Raw genomic sequence first — 16,296 nt, 5'->3', positions numbered from 1 at the left:
CAAGTTATAGTTACCACATTTCCAAGAAAAATATGGCTCAACTGGAAAAGTCTAAAGCAAAGCCATAAGAATTAAATAAAACATAACCTAATATAAAAAAGAGGAGAAACTAGGAATGATCAGTACAAGGAAGAAAAGAATGAAAGATCAAAGGAAAGTAATACCTCATGATAAACACCAAACACACAAAAGATTGCTATGAAGAGAGGGAATAGACCATTCTGTGTCTGCTGTGGACAGGACAAGAGCTAGAGGGTGAAAGAAGGGAGCTTTAGGTCACGTAGCAAGAAAAGGTCCCAAACTGTGACGCTTGTGGAGAACTGGGATACACTGCCTTGGTAGGCTGGAGAACAGCAGTCACTGTTAAAAACACATTAGACAAACACGTGCCAAGAACTTTGCTGGTTCAGTTTGAGTCTACTTGGGTCAGGAGGGAGAACCTGATGGCCTCTCTGAAGTCCCTGCTCTGTTTTTCTGCAGTTCAACAAATCTCCCCTCACTTGGCAAATGCAATGGGAAGTATAAATTCTTACGTCACAGTGCATTTTCTATCCACTGACACTTCATAAACCTGAAATGCCCTGCTCTACACAGTATCAATTCTATTTTTCCGCTCATTTGGTTTCGGTCTTGAGAGGTAAGAGCATGTTCTCAGGTCACAGTTCTTTTGGAAGAGCTGTATAAACAGAGACCTCAAATTGCGGCAGTTTGTAATCCTGAAAGCAGCACTGAAGGGGGAATATTGCTGGTCTAACATAGATTTGAAGAACGTGAGATGAGACTTAGAAGGTAAAAAAGTTGTAAGACAGCATGTTCTTCTATGAAGTCCAAAATACACAATAAAACAGGAATTCTTACATACAGAAAGAACACAACTGTAACAGTCCTGTAGTATGTGATTGAACATAACAAATGATTTAACCCTAGTTTAAAGTGCATTAGTAAACTATCCCAAACACTACTCCTGGGCAAGACTGAGCTGGTCTACAGCTCATACTAAAAGCCTGGGGTGTCAGAAGAAAAAGAAAAGCTAATCCCAGATCCCCTCACAAATCCTCTCCCTCCATTTCACTTTATTTTTAAACTGGGACAAGCCTTTGCACTGATGCAGAGGGTCAAATAGTTTCCTGCATTCCCTCTTGCAGAATACAGGGCCCGCCTGTATTCTGTCTGCTCATCTTATGTTTCAGTTTGGGGGGAGAAGGGGACAGCAGAGGGAAGGTGAAGTGAAGCAGGATAGTCTTCATCTGCATTTGCATAGTGCTTGGCATAATAAAGTCTAGCCAATATTAAGTTCCTGGTCCTACAAATAGGAAGTAAGAAATAACTTCTTACTCAGTTTTAATTTAACATTATTTTCTCACTCCTTTATCTGTTTCAAAATTCTTAGGGAATTTTTTGCTCTACTCCTTGCTTCATTTTTGTCAGTACCAGCTGCTTTATTTCTGCTTCTTCATTTCTTTATTCGCTCTCATTACATTCTCCTTTCCTTCTCCCATTTTTCCTAACTATCTCCTCCTACGCACTCACATAATACAATACACATAGGCAGTCTGGTTCTTTTCTTTAGCGTGTTTTTCAATTAAATAGCAAAATACAAATAGTTTCATACTTCCATGCTTCACGCTGTTCCTATCTAATAGCCATTGTAGTGAAAATAACACTCTTTTGCCTTTAGTAGAAGAACCGAATAAGCACTTCTGCCAACTCTGAAATAAAACATACGCATGCACTATTTAGCTACAAATACAGAGCAATTTTAAAAATAAAAATATATAGGATTTTCTTATTCCTGAGAGAGGCAAGACTTTCTGACTATTAGGGGACTAAAACTGTACAAATTTCCCAGACTCCATTTATCCTGCAAAAGGACCATCTCCTCCAGGCAGCTACAGCATATAATAAAATAATTATTTCACCACTGATCTCCTGAAGTTACATAACATATAACAAAAGAAAGAGAAAGGAGAGAGCTCCCTGCAGCTTGCATATCTGCAACATGAACCACAGGAAACATGGAATTTTAGTTGATTTTTAGCCAATGAGCTATTTCAATCACCGATTTATTCTTTGCTGCATTTTTATGGCTTGATATCAAATGATCTAACTAGTTTAGACACACGGGCTCCCACTTTTATTTCCAAATTCCCTCTGTAAGTCTGTACCGTTTGCAGACGTTTTTTGTCAAAATGAGCTTTGCAGCAGAAGTTGGATAGAAGCTAGGAAAGACACAGCTGTTCCCTGCCACAAGAAGCTTCCTAAGAAAGAATTATTTTTACCTGTCAAAAATCCTCTAAAATACATAAATCTACAGCACAAAAGGTGGGGAAATTTGCTATAAAACTAAATAGTCCCACATAGATTGCAATTAATTGTCATCAACATGGATTTATGAAGGCGAAATCGTGCTTAACCAACCTGATAGCCTTCTATGAGGAGATGACTGGCTTGGTGGATGAGGGGATAGCAGTAGATGTCATTTACCTTGACTCGAGTAAGGCTTTGGACATTGTCTCCCATAACATCCTTATAGACAAGCTGATGAAGCGCAGGCTAGATATGCGGTCAGTAAGGGGGATTAAAAATTGGCTAAACTGCCAGGCTTAGAGGGTTGTGAGCAGCAGCACAAAGTCCAGCTGGAGGCTGGTCGCTAGTGATGCACCCCAGGAATCGACACCACAGCCAATAGCGTTTACCATCTTCATTAATGACCTGGATGATGGGAATGAATGCACCCTCAGGAAGCTAACAGATGATAAAAAACTGGGAGGAGTGGATGAGGGTTGCACTGCCATTCAGAGGGACCTTGACAGGCTGGAGAAACGTGCAGAGAGGAACCTCATGAAGTTCAACAAAGGGAAGTGCAGAGCCCTGCACCTGGGGAGGAATAACCCCAGGCACCAGGACAGGCTGGGGGCCAACTAGCTGGAAAGCAGCTCTGCAGAGAAGGGCCTGGGGGTCCTGGTGGACAAACTGATCATGAGTCAGGAATGTGCCCGTGGGGCAAAGGCGGCCACAGTATCCTGGGCTGCACTAGAGAGAGCGCTACCAGAAAGGTCAAGTCGAGGGAGGTGATGTTTCTGCTCTAATCAGCCCTGACGAGGCCACATCTGGAGTGCTGGGTCCAGAGAGATGTGGACATACTGCAGTGAGTCCAGCAAAGGGCTACGAAGGTATAAAGGGACTGGAACATCTGCCCTAAGGAGGGGAGCCTGAGAGAGCTGGGACTGTTTAGCTAGAAGAAAAGACTCAGGGGGATTTTACTGATGTGTATAAATACCTGATGGAGGGTGTCAAGAGGATGAGGCCAGACTCTTTTCAGTGGTGCCCAGTGACAGGACAAGAGGCAACGGGCACACACTGAAATACATGAAGTTCCATCTGAACATTAAAAAATCCCCTCTTTTTTTACTGTGCAGGTGACTGAGCACTGGAACAGGTTGCCCAGAGAGGTTGTGGAGTCTCCATCCTTGGAGACACTCAAAATCTAACTGGACACAGTCCTGGGCAACCTGCTCTAAGTGACCCTGGTTGAGCAGCAGCATTGACCTAGATGATCTCTAGAGGTCTCTTCCAATCTCTCAACCATTCTGTGAGCCTGCGATTCGTTAATTTGCAATAGATAGGTTACACATTTACCTATATATGTTTCTCAAAGGGAAGGCAACTTATTTTTATTAATAAACATCTTTTAAATTCACAGACAGCTTTTATCTGTGACTCTTAGTTCACTTCCAGTAAATTAAAGATCTTCGAAAATGCCTTGCAATATAACCTGCCATTCAAATGTATTATATTAATGGCTCTCCCTGCTTAGCTTGGAAAAGTAATTGAACCTGGGAAGATTACTTTTCTACCACTTACCTCTTGATGAGAAAACAAATCACCAGGAAGTCGTTCCAGAAATGATGAGAGTGAAAAAGAGGACTTCTTTCCTTGCACATCAATAACTTTGAGGTGCTCTGGGGAAGGGCTCAAGAAGGCATAAAGTGCTTCACTCTGACAGAGTCTTTCATCAGAGAGCAATTTCTAGGAAAGAAAGATAATGAAAGAAACAACACATCAATTAAATATTAGTTGTTAAGGATAAGATGTATCAGGCCATCCAAAAAACTGATTAAGACATGGCTCAGAGAACGAGGAAAAAAAGAAAATCCGTGTCTGACAAATGTACCACAGCATGATAACTATACATATCTCTATGCCTTTTCACACACTACTAGGGTTTTTCACATTATAGCTTTCTTTTTAAATAAAGAGTTCCATTTCATAAGAAGCTTGTTGCGAAGTATTGTTGTAGTTTAAAGTAGTTATATAATTTGTTATTTACTGCTCCTTAATTAGTCAAAGATCCAATTAACTTACCACTAGAGGAATGGTTACTAGCAGCCAGACTTCTATCAACTTCAGATACTGTAGGTAACTTTGGCATTTACAGTGTCAGCCCTTATATCTGAGCTCTTTGTTACAGGCTCTCTTTTTGTCAATGGAGAGAAACACCTCCCTGATGCACGATTCATTTCTGTTTAGATATCTGCATTTGACTGAAGTCAAATGCACCCCGGAAGTGCCCATCTGTCTGCATACAGAGATAAGGCACCTAAAAAGCAGGCTGCAGGAATCCCACCCTCCAGGTCTATGCCATGAACTCGGCATATGCATGCCATGAGCCCAGCTCCTCAACTGTCCCACAAGTTCTTTTAAGTTCATGCATCCCTGCCAAGAACAAACACGCACACACAGACTGCCTCAAGCTCTCACGCTAAACTTCAGTGGGGTTACTGCCAAGCTGCTTCAGCTGACGGGACAGGACAAGCTGTTCTTTAAGAACACTTCTAGTAACAGTCCATGACCTAGACGGAAAAACAGATCCCTCGCCCACGGCCTCCTGCACGTGGGAGATATGCAGAAGGCTCACTGGTCAAGTGAGGAGAAGCTGTTTTTACAAAGTTGCTTTTGCTCATGTTAGCATTCTTACCCTCAACATGGATAACCACAGGGATACAACCACCAGGGAGCAAGGGACATATGGCACTGTCAGGAACAGAAAGGAAGGCACGAGAGAGGCATAAAACTCGCCACCTACATTTTACATATTTGGTGAAGGATAGTGACAGCAGCAAAGAAAAAGCCATTAGATTCACAATTACCTAGATATATTTCAGTATGTTTCTTCTAAGACAGTGTTTTTTGACACAACAACCAGGTGGTGACCTGTCTAAGTCTAAAATCCTATTATGAGGCTAAGAAAAGTAGAGTTCATATTAAGAATGAAGGTGCTTCGTTCCAGTTCAGCCACACTCTAGTTCTGAAAGATTCCACATGAGCAATTACTTTACCCTGAGAGAAATATTCTTGACTTCTTTATAGCCATGTTTGGTTATACCACAGCCGCTGGCAAAAGAATAAAAGCTCTCTAGGAAGGTAACTCTAGCGTCTAATGCAATGCTTTTCATATTGATGAATATCTTCAACTACTTTTTTCTTAACTGTAACTTTTCTACTCTCCAGCGGCCTACTATCTACCAAATGCCTGAATCCACCAATGCACATGTGTCATCCATTTTAAAAAGCAGCCATATTGAATACAGGTTGCCTACCATAAAAAAGGCAAATACTGCATTTGTGAATTGTAGGTGTTAACCAAAGACAAATTCATCTCCAGAAGCAAAATTACACTTGCTCCTAAAAGTATCTCTTATTTTAAAATTAAACCAATTAAATAATGAAGCTGTCCCCCTGAGGCTCTAGGTGTTCTAAAAACAGTAATCACACAACACATTCAATTAAATTTACACAAGTTCTGGCAGGATTAGCCTAGTTTGCAGTCACCCAGCCAGGCAGAAAGCAAGCCACTTTTCCCTTCAGCCTGCAGGAGGCACAGATTCAGCTCTCTGCACAGGGCCTCTCAAACTCCCTGGTCACAGAGCAAATCTGGACCGCGCAGGGCCAAGAGGGAACACAGCTGGGGGCCACTGACTCCCCACAAGGACTGTTGTAAAGTCTCTGAAGACCGTAGCTGAAATAAGAGAGGGACAAGCTGTCTCTCAGACGAACCACCTGAAGTCAGTCAAAGCTTTCAATCCACACTGACAGACCAGTTCCTAGCAGAGATCCTGGAACACACGGGCCATGTGTTCTTGCCCAGAGTTCAATTTCTTGACCAAGCTGCTACCATCTGCTCCAGCCTCAACAAGTGCTGCACCCCCCAAAAAAAGGCTTCCGCTCCAAGCACGCACACACAGTAAAAATACAAGGTCACTCACTACACAATCATCCCACGGTTCCTGGGGTTCTGCATTCACTGCTAAGCAGCAAATCCTTATAATAGGTGGTGACTATATTCTTTCAGACAAGGAGTGAGTATTCACCTCCAGCAGTTCCTTCTCAACTCACCACCATCATCACCTCAGTCGTCTCCTCCCTCAACTTCAGCCAGCACACACTTGCTTTTATTCCAGTCTGAACACAAGCTGAGGCACTAGTGTTGCTCAAATGAGGCAAAGCAGAAACATACTGTGGGGTACCCTCAGCCTACTGGAAACTACTATCCCACTTCCCTACACATGCACTTTTCACTCTGATCTGCCTCATGGACCTGACCTACAACTGCACAAAGACACCCTGAACAGCACCATGTACATGACACATCAAGGCTCTTTGGAAAGAACAGGGAGCAAAAAATGGCCTACAACTGCCCAATAGGGCCCCACAGAGGGAAAAAAGGGCGAAGCAGCTGTTCAGAAACAGAGACTTGCATAAAATGTTATGGAAGGACCAAGCATTCACAAACGGGGGGGGGGGGGGGGGGGGGGGGGAGAAGACGACCACAACTACTGCACCAGCATTCTCCAAACAGCGGATGTAGAAATGGGATGAGATACAGAGACAGAATCTTAGGAATGACTGTGAAACAATGTGTGCAATGAAAACAATTGAGGACCTCACAAAAGAGGTGAGCATATAGTTTACTTTTTTAACTTTTAGTACTTTTATTATTACTCCACAGTTTTCTTACCTGCAGAAAATTATTAAGCTGGTTCTTAGACTTCTCCATGAATTTCTGATCTACAGATTTGAAAGGTAGCTTGCTGAGGGAAGGCAACTGAACTTTCTTTAATGATGGAAAACACTGTGTAGGAGAAAGAACAGCTCAGTTAGCAGTGGTTCTGGTCCAAAATGCAAATGAAAGGACTCCTTTGTACTCTCTTCACCTTTCCACACCCCATTCAGCACCTTGACAAACACCCTCCCTTACCCATTATGGGCTGACATAATGATGGCTTTCTGAAAGCAGAGGTTTTAGATTTGTATTCTTTTTCAGCCAGAAAGGTTAATGCAGTCTAAAAGGAAAACCCCTCTTTCCCAGAGGGCTGCCATTTTTGGCACGTTCCCTGAAGCCAGAGACAAAATCTAGTATTTAGAACAGGCACACATAACAGTGCTGAGTATACACAATTTGGACATTGGTTCAGTTCAGTAAAACATCTATTTGTAAGTGGGGGGGAAAAAAAAGCTATTTTACAACCATCTGGCAGAGGCCAGAAATATGTGCATGGAAAGCTAAGTCTAAAAGCCAAAAGGCTGGTCTAAAAGCTGGTAATTTTATCTATCTTTCTGGTGGGTTTTTCCTTTCCAAATACTATATTGACATATTTTAGCACTTTACATTTTCTCCCTCTCCCTCCCTAAAAGGGATTCATACCTCACTGAGTTTCCGGTGTAGACTCTGAAACTCGCTGAGCTTCCTGGGAACAGTCCAGTTCTTAGTTTCAGCTCCACCAGCTTCTTGTAAACTCACCATGACTGAGTAACAGGGCACTTGTTCTCCATTCTCTTCTAAAACCTTGCAGAAAAAGAAACAGAGAAGGTATATTACTTTGAAAGCAAAGAGCAGCACATTTGGGTTGCCAGATGACTGGCGTACAAATTCAGTCTTTGTCACTGTGCCGTGTTTTTTGTTGCAGTTTGTTGGCTACACACAGAGCAATACCCTTAATGGACTAAACTTTACCCACAAGGCTGTGTCAGTCCTGAATCAGTCCTCCAATTAGCCACTATTACACTTTACCAACAGCTTTGCAATACTGTCCATCAGCAATCACATCTCTTTGACAGGTCTTCTTCAAACAGCTGTATTGCATTATTTCAGTCTTCAAGGTACCTATCACATACCTTTCCCATTGCTTATCAATACTTCAGCTCTCCTCCTCTGCGTTTTCTTGACTGTTCTCCCTTTATTCCTACTCTGCTTTCCCAGGTGCCATCCTGCTGCAGGAGCTGGGGCTGCCTGGAGAGCCCTTGTCTGCCACTGGGGTTTGAGCCTATTCTGCACATACACAGTGCATGGCATCCCGCACGGTTTCCAAGGGTCTCACGACCTTTGCAGATGCTAATGAATTAAGACATACAATAGCCAGAGGAAGTACGAGTGATTAACCGCGTTTTGCAAAAAGGGAGATTATGGCAAAGAGCAGTCAAATGATTTTCTTGAGACAAGAGAAAGTCAGCAGCAGTGTGACCATTTTCTTTCTTACCTTCATAAGCCAGCAGCAATGTCATCCTTATGTCCTAATGGCAACAGTTTTTTTTTTTTTTACTTATTTATTTTAAAGAGACTGCTAAATAGATTATGAAAGGCAAGTAAGACAAACACATAAAATATATAGCTTTTTTTCTTATTAATTTTATTTCTGTATAGCTCTCACATAGAAGTGTCCTGAAGACAATAAACTTTTAAAAAAGCATCCATATCTTTAAATTTCATTTCTCTGTTAGGATAGTATGCTGTTTTAAAAGGCAAATTTTCAATCTTTTTGTGGCGGTGACATTGAATACATCTACAGAGAACTAAAACTTAAAGCCAAACCAAAATCTCAAATGCTTGTTTTAATATACATGCAACTAACAGAACACTAATCGCAGCATACCTTTCTCGCTCTACCATATTTTTTAAACTTTTCAGACAATTTTTAAAGATTTGCCTAATCCAATCTTATGAGAAGTTTATAAAAAGTCTGACAGCCCTTCAAGCTAGTGACAGATAATTTGAAGAGCTGCTACACCATCATTGTGGAAGACATACAATTAAATGTCTTCATTTCACAGTTGCCCAGCTGCACAAGGAGACTACTCCTTGCAATGCACTCTTCCTAGAGCCGCAGCAGCATCCACACAGAATACAAAGCACCAGTTCGCACTTCTGAACACACGCCTGGTTTCAAGCACAGCTATTTGGGGAACTGCCCTTCTCCTTTCCGTGCCAGACTGCTGCAAAAAGAGATGCTGAACAGAAGCCTCCAAAATGTAGGTCAGAGGGACCTGGCACAGAGGGACTGGGAATTTCTGGGAAAGTCATTACCCTGTTTACCCCCGAGTGAGTTTGGACGCGGGTCTGTAGTGACTTGCAGACGTCTCTTTGCAGCCGTTTTGCAAAACTGGGGGAAAGTGATGCTTTGAATCGTACTTTATTCTGCATTACGCATTTCTCCACAGGGAAGGGGGTTTCATGTGCACAGGAGCACCTGAACTATAACTGTCAAAGGACAGTCAACACTTTTGAAACCGCCCCTACCTGTTACACTGATTATTCCTTCTTTGTGACCTTGAGGAATATTCTCAAAAAACTCCAAAAAACCCACAAAAACCACACACACAAACTTGTTCTTTCTGAGCACCATCCTAACCCTTTTCCATATTGGGACTGTCTTCCACCTTTAATTCTTCATTAGTGCAAACTTAGCATTTGTGCTCTGGTCATTAATGAAAACAATTAATTACAACAGGTCTCAAGGCAGTCCCTTAATGTGGTACAGCTTTTAGCAGGCTCTGTGCATACACAAGAATCTGAGGGATGACAAGGTCAAGTACGCAGACTTTTTGTTTTTTTAAGTAGAAACTACAAAAGCATACCACCACAAACGGAAATTGGTACTCTCTGGCTTTGCTTTAACACTATTTTGAATTTGGTTTTACAAGCTCGAAGATCTTGTGATGAGCATTTCACAGCTCTCAGAACTAGCCCTTAAGACTGGATTTCCACAGTTCTCATCCTCAGCCCTTTCTTAGGCCCCCTTCTTTGGCTTAAATGCGAGTTTTTCAGGTTGCACACTTACCTACGTGACAAGGAATCAGCCATCAAATATCCTACGTGGTTTCAACTTTTGACTTTTTTTTTTTTCCATTTGCATTAACTTTATAGCCTCAAGACAGACAACGTAAGGATTAATTATTTCTGAATAAGCACCAGTGTGCCACAGATTCCTACTCCGCAAAAAGCAAAGATTTATACCTACTTGCTAGAAGGCACCAAGTCCCAAAGTGGGTAGGATGGAGATATGAATGAGGATGTTCAAATGGCTTCCTCCATGCATTAGTAAAAACTACAAGGAGTGCAGCAGAGGTGGGCACCTCCTACCAGGAAAGAGATGCTCCCTACTAGAAACATAAAATGGAGCGTTGCAAAAACAAACAGGAAACACTTACTATGAAATACTTTCCAGGGGAAGCTATAGCTATTAGTTGCAGTAAGGAAAACGTAAACTAAACATTAGCAAAAACTATAATAATAGTTCAGTAAAGTAACAAGCTGCCAAGGAGAGCTGTTGAATCACCTCTGTTCGAGGCACATTAAAGGCTGGTCTAGACATCCGTCAGGAATGATTAAATATTAACAAAAACTAGCCTTGTTGCTATGCTGGTGAAGAGCTGTATGACTCACCAGAAGCATCTTTCAGGCAGAGCAGCTCCCTGAAACAATCCACCCAAGCTGTGAAGCAGTAAAATAATGGCTAACCAGGCTGAGGCTTAAATTCCCTTTTATAAAACAGAAAGCATACAGAAGGTATATCTGGCACACCTCTATTTTTCTCAGTTCACAGGAAGTTAACTTTCTTAACTCTCACTCAGTGTACACATCCTAAATTTAGATATACTTAAATGAATACGACAGGCCTTTCTTTCTACCTTATTCAAATCTATGAACTCCATTCTTTATGAAATCAATTAAAAACAAGTTATGCTCCGGAACTGAGACTTCTTTCTTCAGATAGAGGAGAGAGAACATCTGCTAAAATATGAAGTGATGCAAGGCCAAAAACATTAAAGCAGGAAGAGCAGGTTCTCAGCTAGCGTGCAAGTTTTACACCTGCTGGTATTGGGGGAAGGTGTAAGAGTCCTGGGGAAATCGTGCACAGAATTATATGAAGCATTATCACAAGTCTCCTTCAAGCTGTATGCCCTTACAGTCTTTTTCCAGGCTCTGCAAACAGCCAAAACGTTTAGTCTCCAAAGACAGTTTATCAGAAAAGTCAGTTATCACACAACACCTATAGCTTATACGATTTGTATGGATTCCCCCGCCCCTGCAGCTACATGCATTTAGATGAATCAAAACTTTAAAGACTGAAAGATGCAAGCTAAGACATGGTACAATCTACATTTGGGACACTGCATGTTTTCCCCAAGTCATGAGTAAATGTAGATTTTATGCATTACCTACTAACTAATTCCTAACTGATTTAACAAATCAGTTTAAAATGTCAATGACAGACTATTACTCTTTCAGCTCCAACTCTATAGCAACGTTTACTTTTACTAAGCTTCTCTGCAAAAAACACATCGGGCCACCGAGTTTTCCCCTCTGTAAATTCATAGACTAAAAGCTAGGATTAGCAACAATGCATTTTGCAGATTAAAAAAAATAAGTCACCTGCTTATGTCCCCTGAACTGATCCACTGCAGCCAGAACATGCCTAAGCAATTAATTAACAAGGAAAACTGCACCACTAATGCTTCCTCCAGCCCTCCCCCTGCAGCACAGGGCTGCAAACAGCGCTATTAATACAAGCCTACATTTAATTACCTGAGCCAGTATTTCTAAAAATTACAGTTAAGATAGTAAGTGATGGCATATTAGAATTGTCTCCCAACCTCTCTGCCATTTAGCAGGGCGCTAGCCAGAGCCACCTACTCATTTAATAATAAAGGAAGCGCTCGACTGTGACCCGTAGCAGAAAGCTGCTGTTGTGCAGTTTCGCAGCAGATGGTCTGCTATTTTAAAAAAAACACACTTTAAAAAGTTACACAGAATTTTTAAAGACAACTTAAGAGCTTGACTGCTCTAAGCTGGGTCACCTGCGAGCAGCATTAAAAAAAAGTCAAAACAATGTCAAAAGTTTAAACACCAAGAGCTTAGTTTTTAAAATACCACATTACGTTTTAACCTGTTAGACTGATTACTTTTACAGTCAGTAAGTTTTATTTTTGAGAGAGTTATTGTTAGCATGTAGGAGATCAAGACGTATCAAATCACTCCTGCCCACCCCCCCGGGAAAATTACCTCAAGGAAACTACTTATACTTACTTACTTAAAGGAATGTTTTCTTAATAGCACAGGAAGACAACCCATTAGAGACGATGTTAACCTTTAATTCTCTGAAGTGGTACTGCCATCAAGACTGCTTACGTACGGCACGAACCTACAGTTGCTACACAGTACAAGCATCTGTTGGGTTCCTTTCTGGACAGTCCTTAATAGGAAGCTGAGAGATGCGAGGAGACACTGCTAATACTTCTTATAGTTGTCTCCACCAGGGTTTTGTTGTTTGTTTGTTTGTTTGTTTGTTTTTTACCTTTTTGGTTTCCAGTTGGGCAACAACATTGCTACATGGATATCATCACTGACACGTTACTTTCAGCGGACACATGAGTATTTGTAATGTTCAGAATACTTCTCTATTTAATATGAAACAAACCTACTTACAGAAGAATAAAGACAAACAGGAAGATTTATGACGCCTTTTCAAATTCAGGCATTGAAGACCACCACGGAGTAACATCTTTATATATAATCTTTCAATTACCAGTTTTGACAAGTACCACACTATGCTGCCTTTATGAGGAATTCTTACCATCCTATCAATAAAATAAAATAAAGTTATAATATTTTTGGTCAACAAGCAAATACACAGGTGGTACCGTCCACAATACATTCATTCTACACTTGTTTGCCTGTGCCCAAACTGAAGAACAGACAAAACAAAACAAAACAAACCCCACCTTGTTCTGCGACTTACTCATAGATTTGAAGCACTTTCCTCAAAGTCTGGGTATTCCAATCCCTTGAAACTACACTGCCATTGAATATCATAATAAAAACCACAGCAAGCATAAATACTGCATCTTCCAGGCATACCAGACACAACTGTGCCCAAGTACGATAGCGCAGTAATATAACAAGACACTGCTGACTATGCTCACTGAGGAAAAATAATGCCCCTCAGAGAGCACATTACTATATTTGATGCAAAAATCTGTTCAGGCATATACAGGTATTTTTTTGTAACTCCGTAACAACAGAACCTGAGAACTAAAATTTTTGTATATGTGCTATAGCAGAGATTAGGGGAAGAGAGGGACTTGGAAGAGATTAATTTTTTCTCAGGTAAACACAGAAGTATCCGCAGTGCACACAGACGTATATTGAAAGTACACACAGACTTTTGTTTTTCTTTTCACACTAGAAATTTGAACTAACCCAAGAGATAAAACCCTAGAAAAAACATACCTCGCCTGAGACTATGAAGGCTTTCCACATGCCAAGATTCTCACACCACCAGTCCGTTCTTGCAATGTGCAACTGCAGGTCACTGTGCTCTCTCTCCATCAAAGTAATTTCATCCTTCAACTTGGAAACAATCTGCAGAGGAAAATTTATTAGTTGCAATTGATAAGAAAAACCTTGTAACATGCCTACTGGTGTCTCTGAGGACAATATTCAGAAAGGAGAAAAGGTTCAAAAGAAGGGTGAGAAAGCAGAACAATTGGGAAAAAAAATCATTAGTAGTAAGTGAATTTATGCTGTCTCTTATAGTCTTCTAGAACATACAGTAAAATTAAATGTCAACCTGCAACACTAAAATAAAAAACAAGTTAGAAAGACATGCTACTATCAGCCTTCAGGGAAAAAAAAAGTATTTTAGATAGGATTGCATATTATGCATGTATATTATGTGTTTTATATAAACTTGAAATGCCAATTACTTACTACTTTTTCCCCTTTCAGAGATATGTGATGTGACTGAAGGACCTGGCAATAGATCTCATTTCTAGGAACTTAACTCTGTTAACAATCTCTCAGGAAGCTACTATTTAATTCATTATAGCTTTGGAAAGGGGAGGATTTATTACTGTGGAAAGCACACGTTGAAAAAGTAGTTCTAATCAAGACATAGCTTACAGTCATAATCTCATAAAGGAGAAATCACAGAATCACAGAATGGCTCAGGTTAGAAGGGACCTCTAGGGATCATCTAGTCCAACCTCCCTGCTCAAGCAGGGTCCTCTAGAGCATATTGCCCAGGGTCATGTCCAGACGGGTTTTGAATATCTCCAGGGAAGGAGACTCCACTACCTCTCTGGGCAACCTGTTCCAATGCTCTGTCACCCTCACAGTCAAGAAGTTTTTCCTCAGGTTCAGATGGAACCTTCTGTGTTGCCTCTTGTCCTGCTGCTGGTCACCATGGAGAAGAGTTTGGCCCCATCCTCTCAACACCCCCACTTCAGATACTTGTAGACATTTATGAGATCCCCTCTCAGTCTTCTCCAGGCTGAATAGGCCCAGCTCTCTCAGCCTTGCCTCATAGGAGAGATGCTCCAGGCCCCTCATCATCTTAGTAGCCCTCCGCTGGATTCTCTCCAGGAGTGCCATGTCTCTCTTGTCCTGGGGAGCCCAGAACTGGACACAGTACTCCAGGTGAGGCCTCCCCAGGGCTGAGTAGAGGAGCAGGACCACCTCCCTCCACCTGCTGGCAACACTCTGCCTCATGCACCCCAGGAGACCACTGGCCTTCTTGGACACAAGGGCACACTGCTGCCTCATGCCGTCCACCAGGGCTGGCAGGTCCTTCTCTGCAGAGCTGCTTTCCAGCAGGTCAACCCCCAGCCTGTCCTGGGCCAGTGGGGGTATTCCCCCCAGGTGCAGGACCCTGCACTTGCCTTTGTGGAGCTAGAGAGGAGGTTCCTCTCCGCCCACCTCTCCAGCCTGTCCACGTCCCTCTGCATGGCAGCACAGCTTTCTGGTGTGTCAGCCTCTCCCCCCAGTTTTGTATCATTAGCAAACTTGCTGAGAGTGTGCTCTGTCCCTTCCTCCAGGTCATTGATGAATATATTGAACAAGACTGGACCCAGGACTGACCCCTGGGGGACACCGCTAGCCACAGGCCTCCAACTTGACTCTGCACCACTGACCACAACCCTCTGAGCTCGGCCATCCAGCCAGTTCTCAATCCACCTCACCGTCCACTCATCTAGCCCACACTTCCTGAGTTTACCTAGGAGGATGTGATGGGAGACAGTGTCAAAAGCCTTGCTCAAGTCCAGGGAAACAACATCCACTGCTCTCTCCTCATCTACCCAGCCAGTCATTCCAACACAGAAGGCTATCAGATTGGTCAAGCATGGTTTCCCTCTGGTGAATCCATGCTGACTACCCCTGATCACCTTCTTGTCCTCCACATGCTTAGTGGTGACCTCCAGGATGTGCTGTTCCATCATCTTGCCAGGGATGGAGGTGAGGCTGATAGGCCTGTAATTTCCTGGCTCCCACCCGCCCTTGCCCTTTTGGAAGACTGGCGTGACATTGGCTTTCTTCCAGTCCTCAGGCACCTCCCCTGTTCTCCAGGGGGAGAACACCTTTCCAAGATGATGGAGCGTGGCCTAGCAATAACATCTGCCAGCTCCCTCAGCACTCGTGGCTGCGTCCCATCGGGGCCCGTGGATTTGTGGACGTCAGGGTTGCCCAAATGATCTCGAACCCGATCCTCCTCGACGAAGGGAAAGTCTTCCTTTCTCCAAACTTTCTCTCTTGTCCTCAGGGTCAGGAATGCCTGAGGGCTGGCCTTAGCAGTAAAGACTGAAGCAAAGAAGGCATCCAGCAACTCTGCCTTCTCTGTGTCCTTTGTCACCAGGGCACCCACCCCATTCGGCAGCGGGCCCGCATTTTCCCTAGTCTTCCTTTTGCTCTTGAGGCATTTGAGGAAGCCCTTCTTGTTGTCCTTGACGTCCCTTGCCAGACTTGATTCCAAACGGGCCTTAGCCTTCCTCGTGGCATCCCTGCACGCTCTGACGATGTCCCTGTATTCCTCCCAAGTGGCCTGTCCCCTTTTCCACATTCTGTATGCCACTTTATTCTGTTGGAGTTTTGTCGGGCGTTCCTTGCGCCATCTCCTGCCCGCTTTGCTGGACCTCTCACTCAGAGGGATGCACCCGTCTTGAGCTTGGAGGAAGTGATGCTTG

At 42.7% G+C, this 16,296-nt stretch overlaps 1 protein-coding gene across 4 annotated transcripts in view; it reads right to left on the bottom strand.

The window, feature by feature from the left end:
• SNX25 (sorting nexin 25) overlaps positions 1-16,296 on the bottom strand; it is a 100,291-nt gene that overhangs the window by 8,566 nt on the left and 75,429 nt on the right. For all 4 annotated transcript variants that reach the window (XM_068942666.1, XM_068942667.1, XM_068942665.1 and 1 more), the window contains 4 exons: positions 13,568-13,699; positions 7,706-7,846; positions 7,019-7,132; positions 3,865-4,029 (listed from right to left, as the gene is read on the bottom strand). In XM_068942666.1, coding sequence (XP_068798767.1) covers positions 3,865-4,029; positions 7,019-7,132; positions 7,706-7,846; positions 13,568-13,699 — 552 coding nt within the window. The remainder of the gene's footprint in view (positions 1-3,864; positions 4,030-7,018; positions 7,133-7,705; positions 7,847-13,567; positions 13,700-16,296) is intronic.

The sequence above is a fragment of the Struthio camelus genome, chromosome 4 (assembly GCF_040807025.1).
Source record: "Struthio camelus isolate bStrCam1 chromosome 4, bStrCam1.hap1, whole genome shotgun sequence".
NCBI classification, from domain to species: domain Eukaryota; kingdom Metazoa; phylum Chordata; class Aves; order Struthioniformes; family Struthionidae; genus Struthio; species Struthio camelus.
This window is presented reverse-complemented; position numbering and strand designations above follow the sequence as displayed.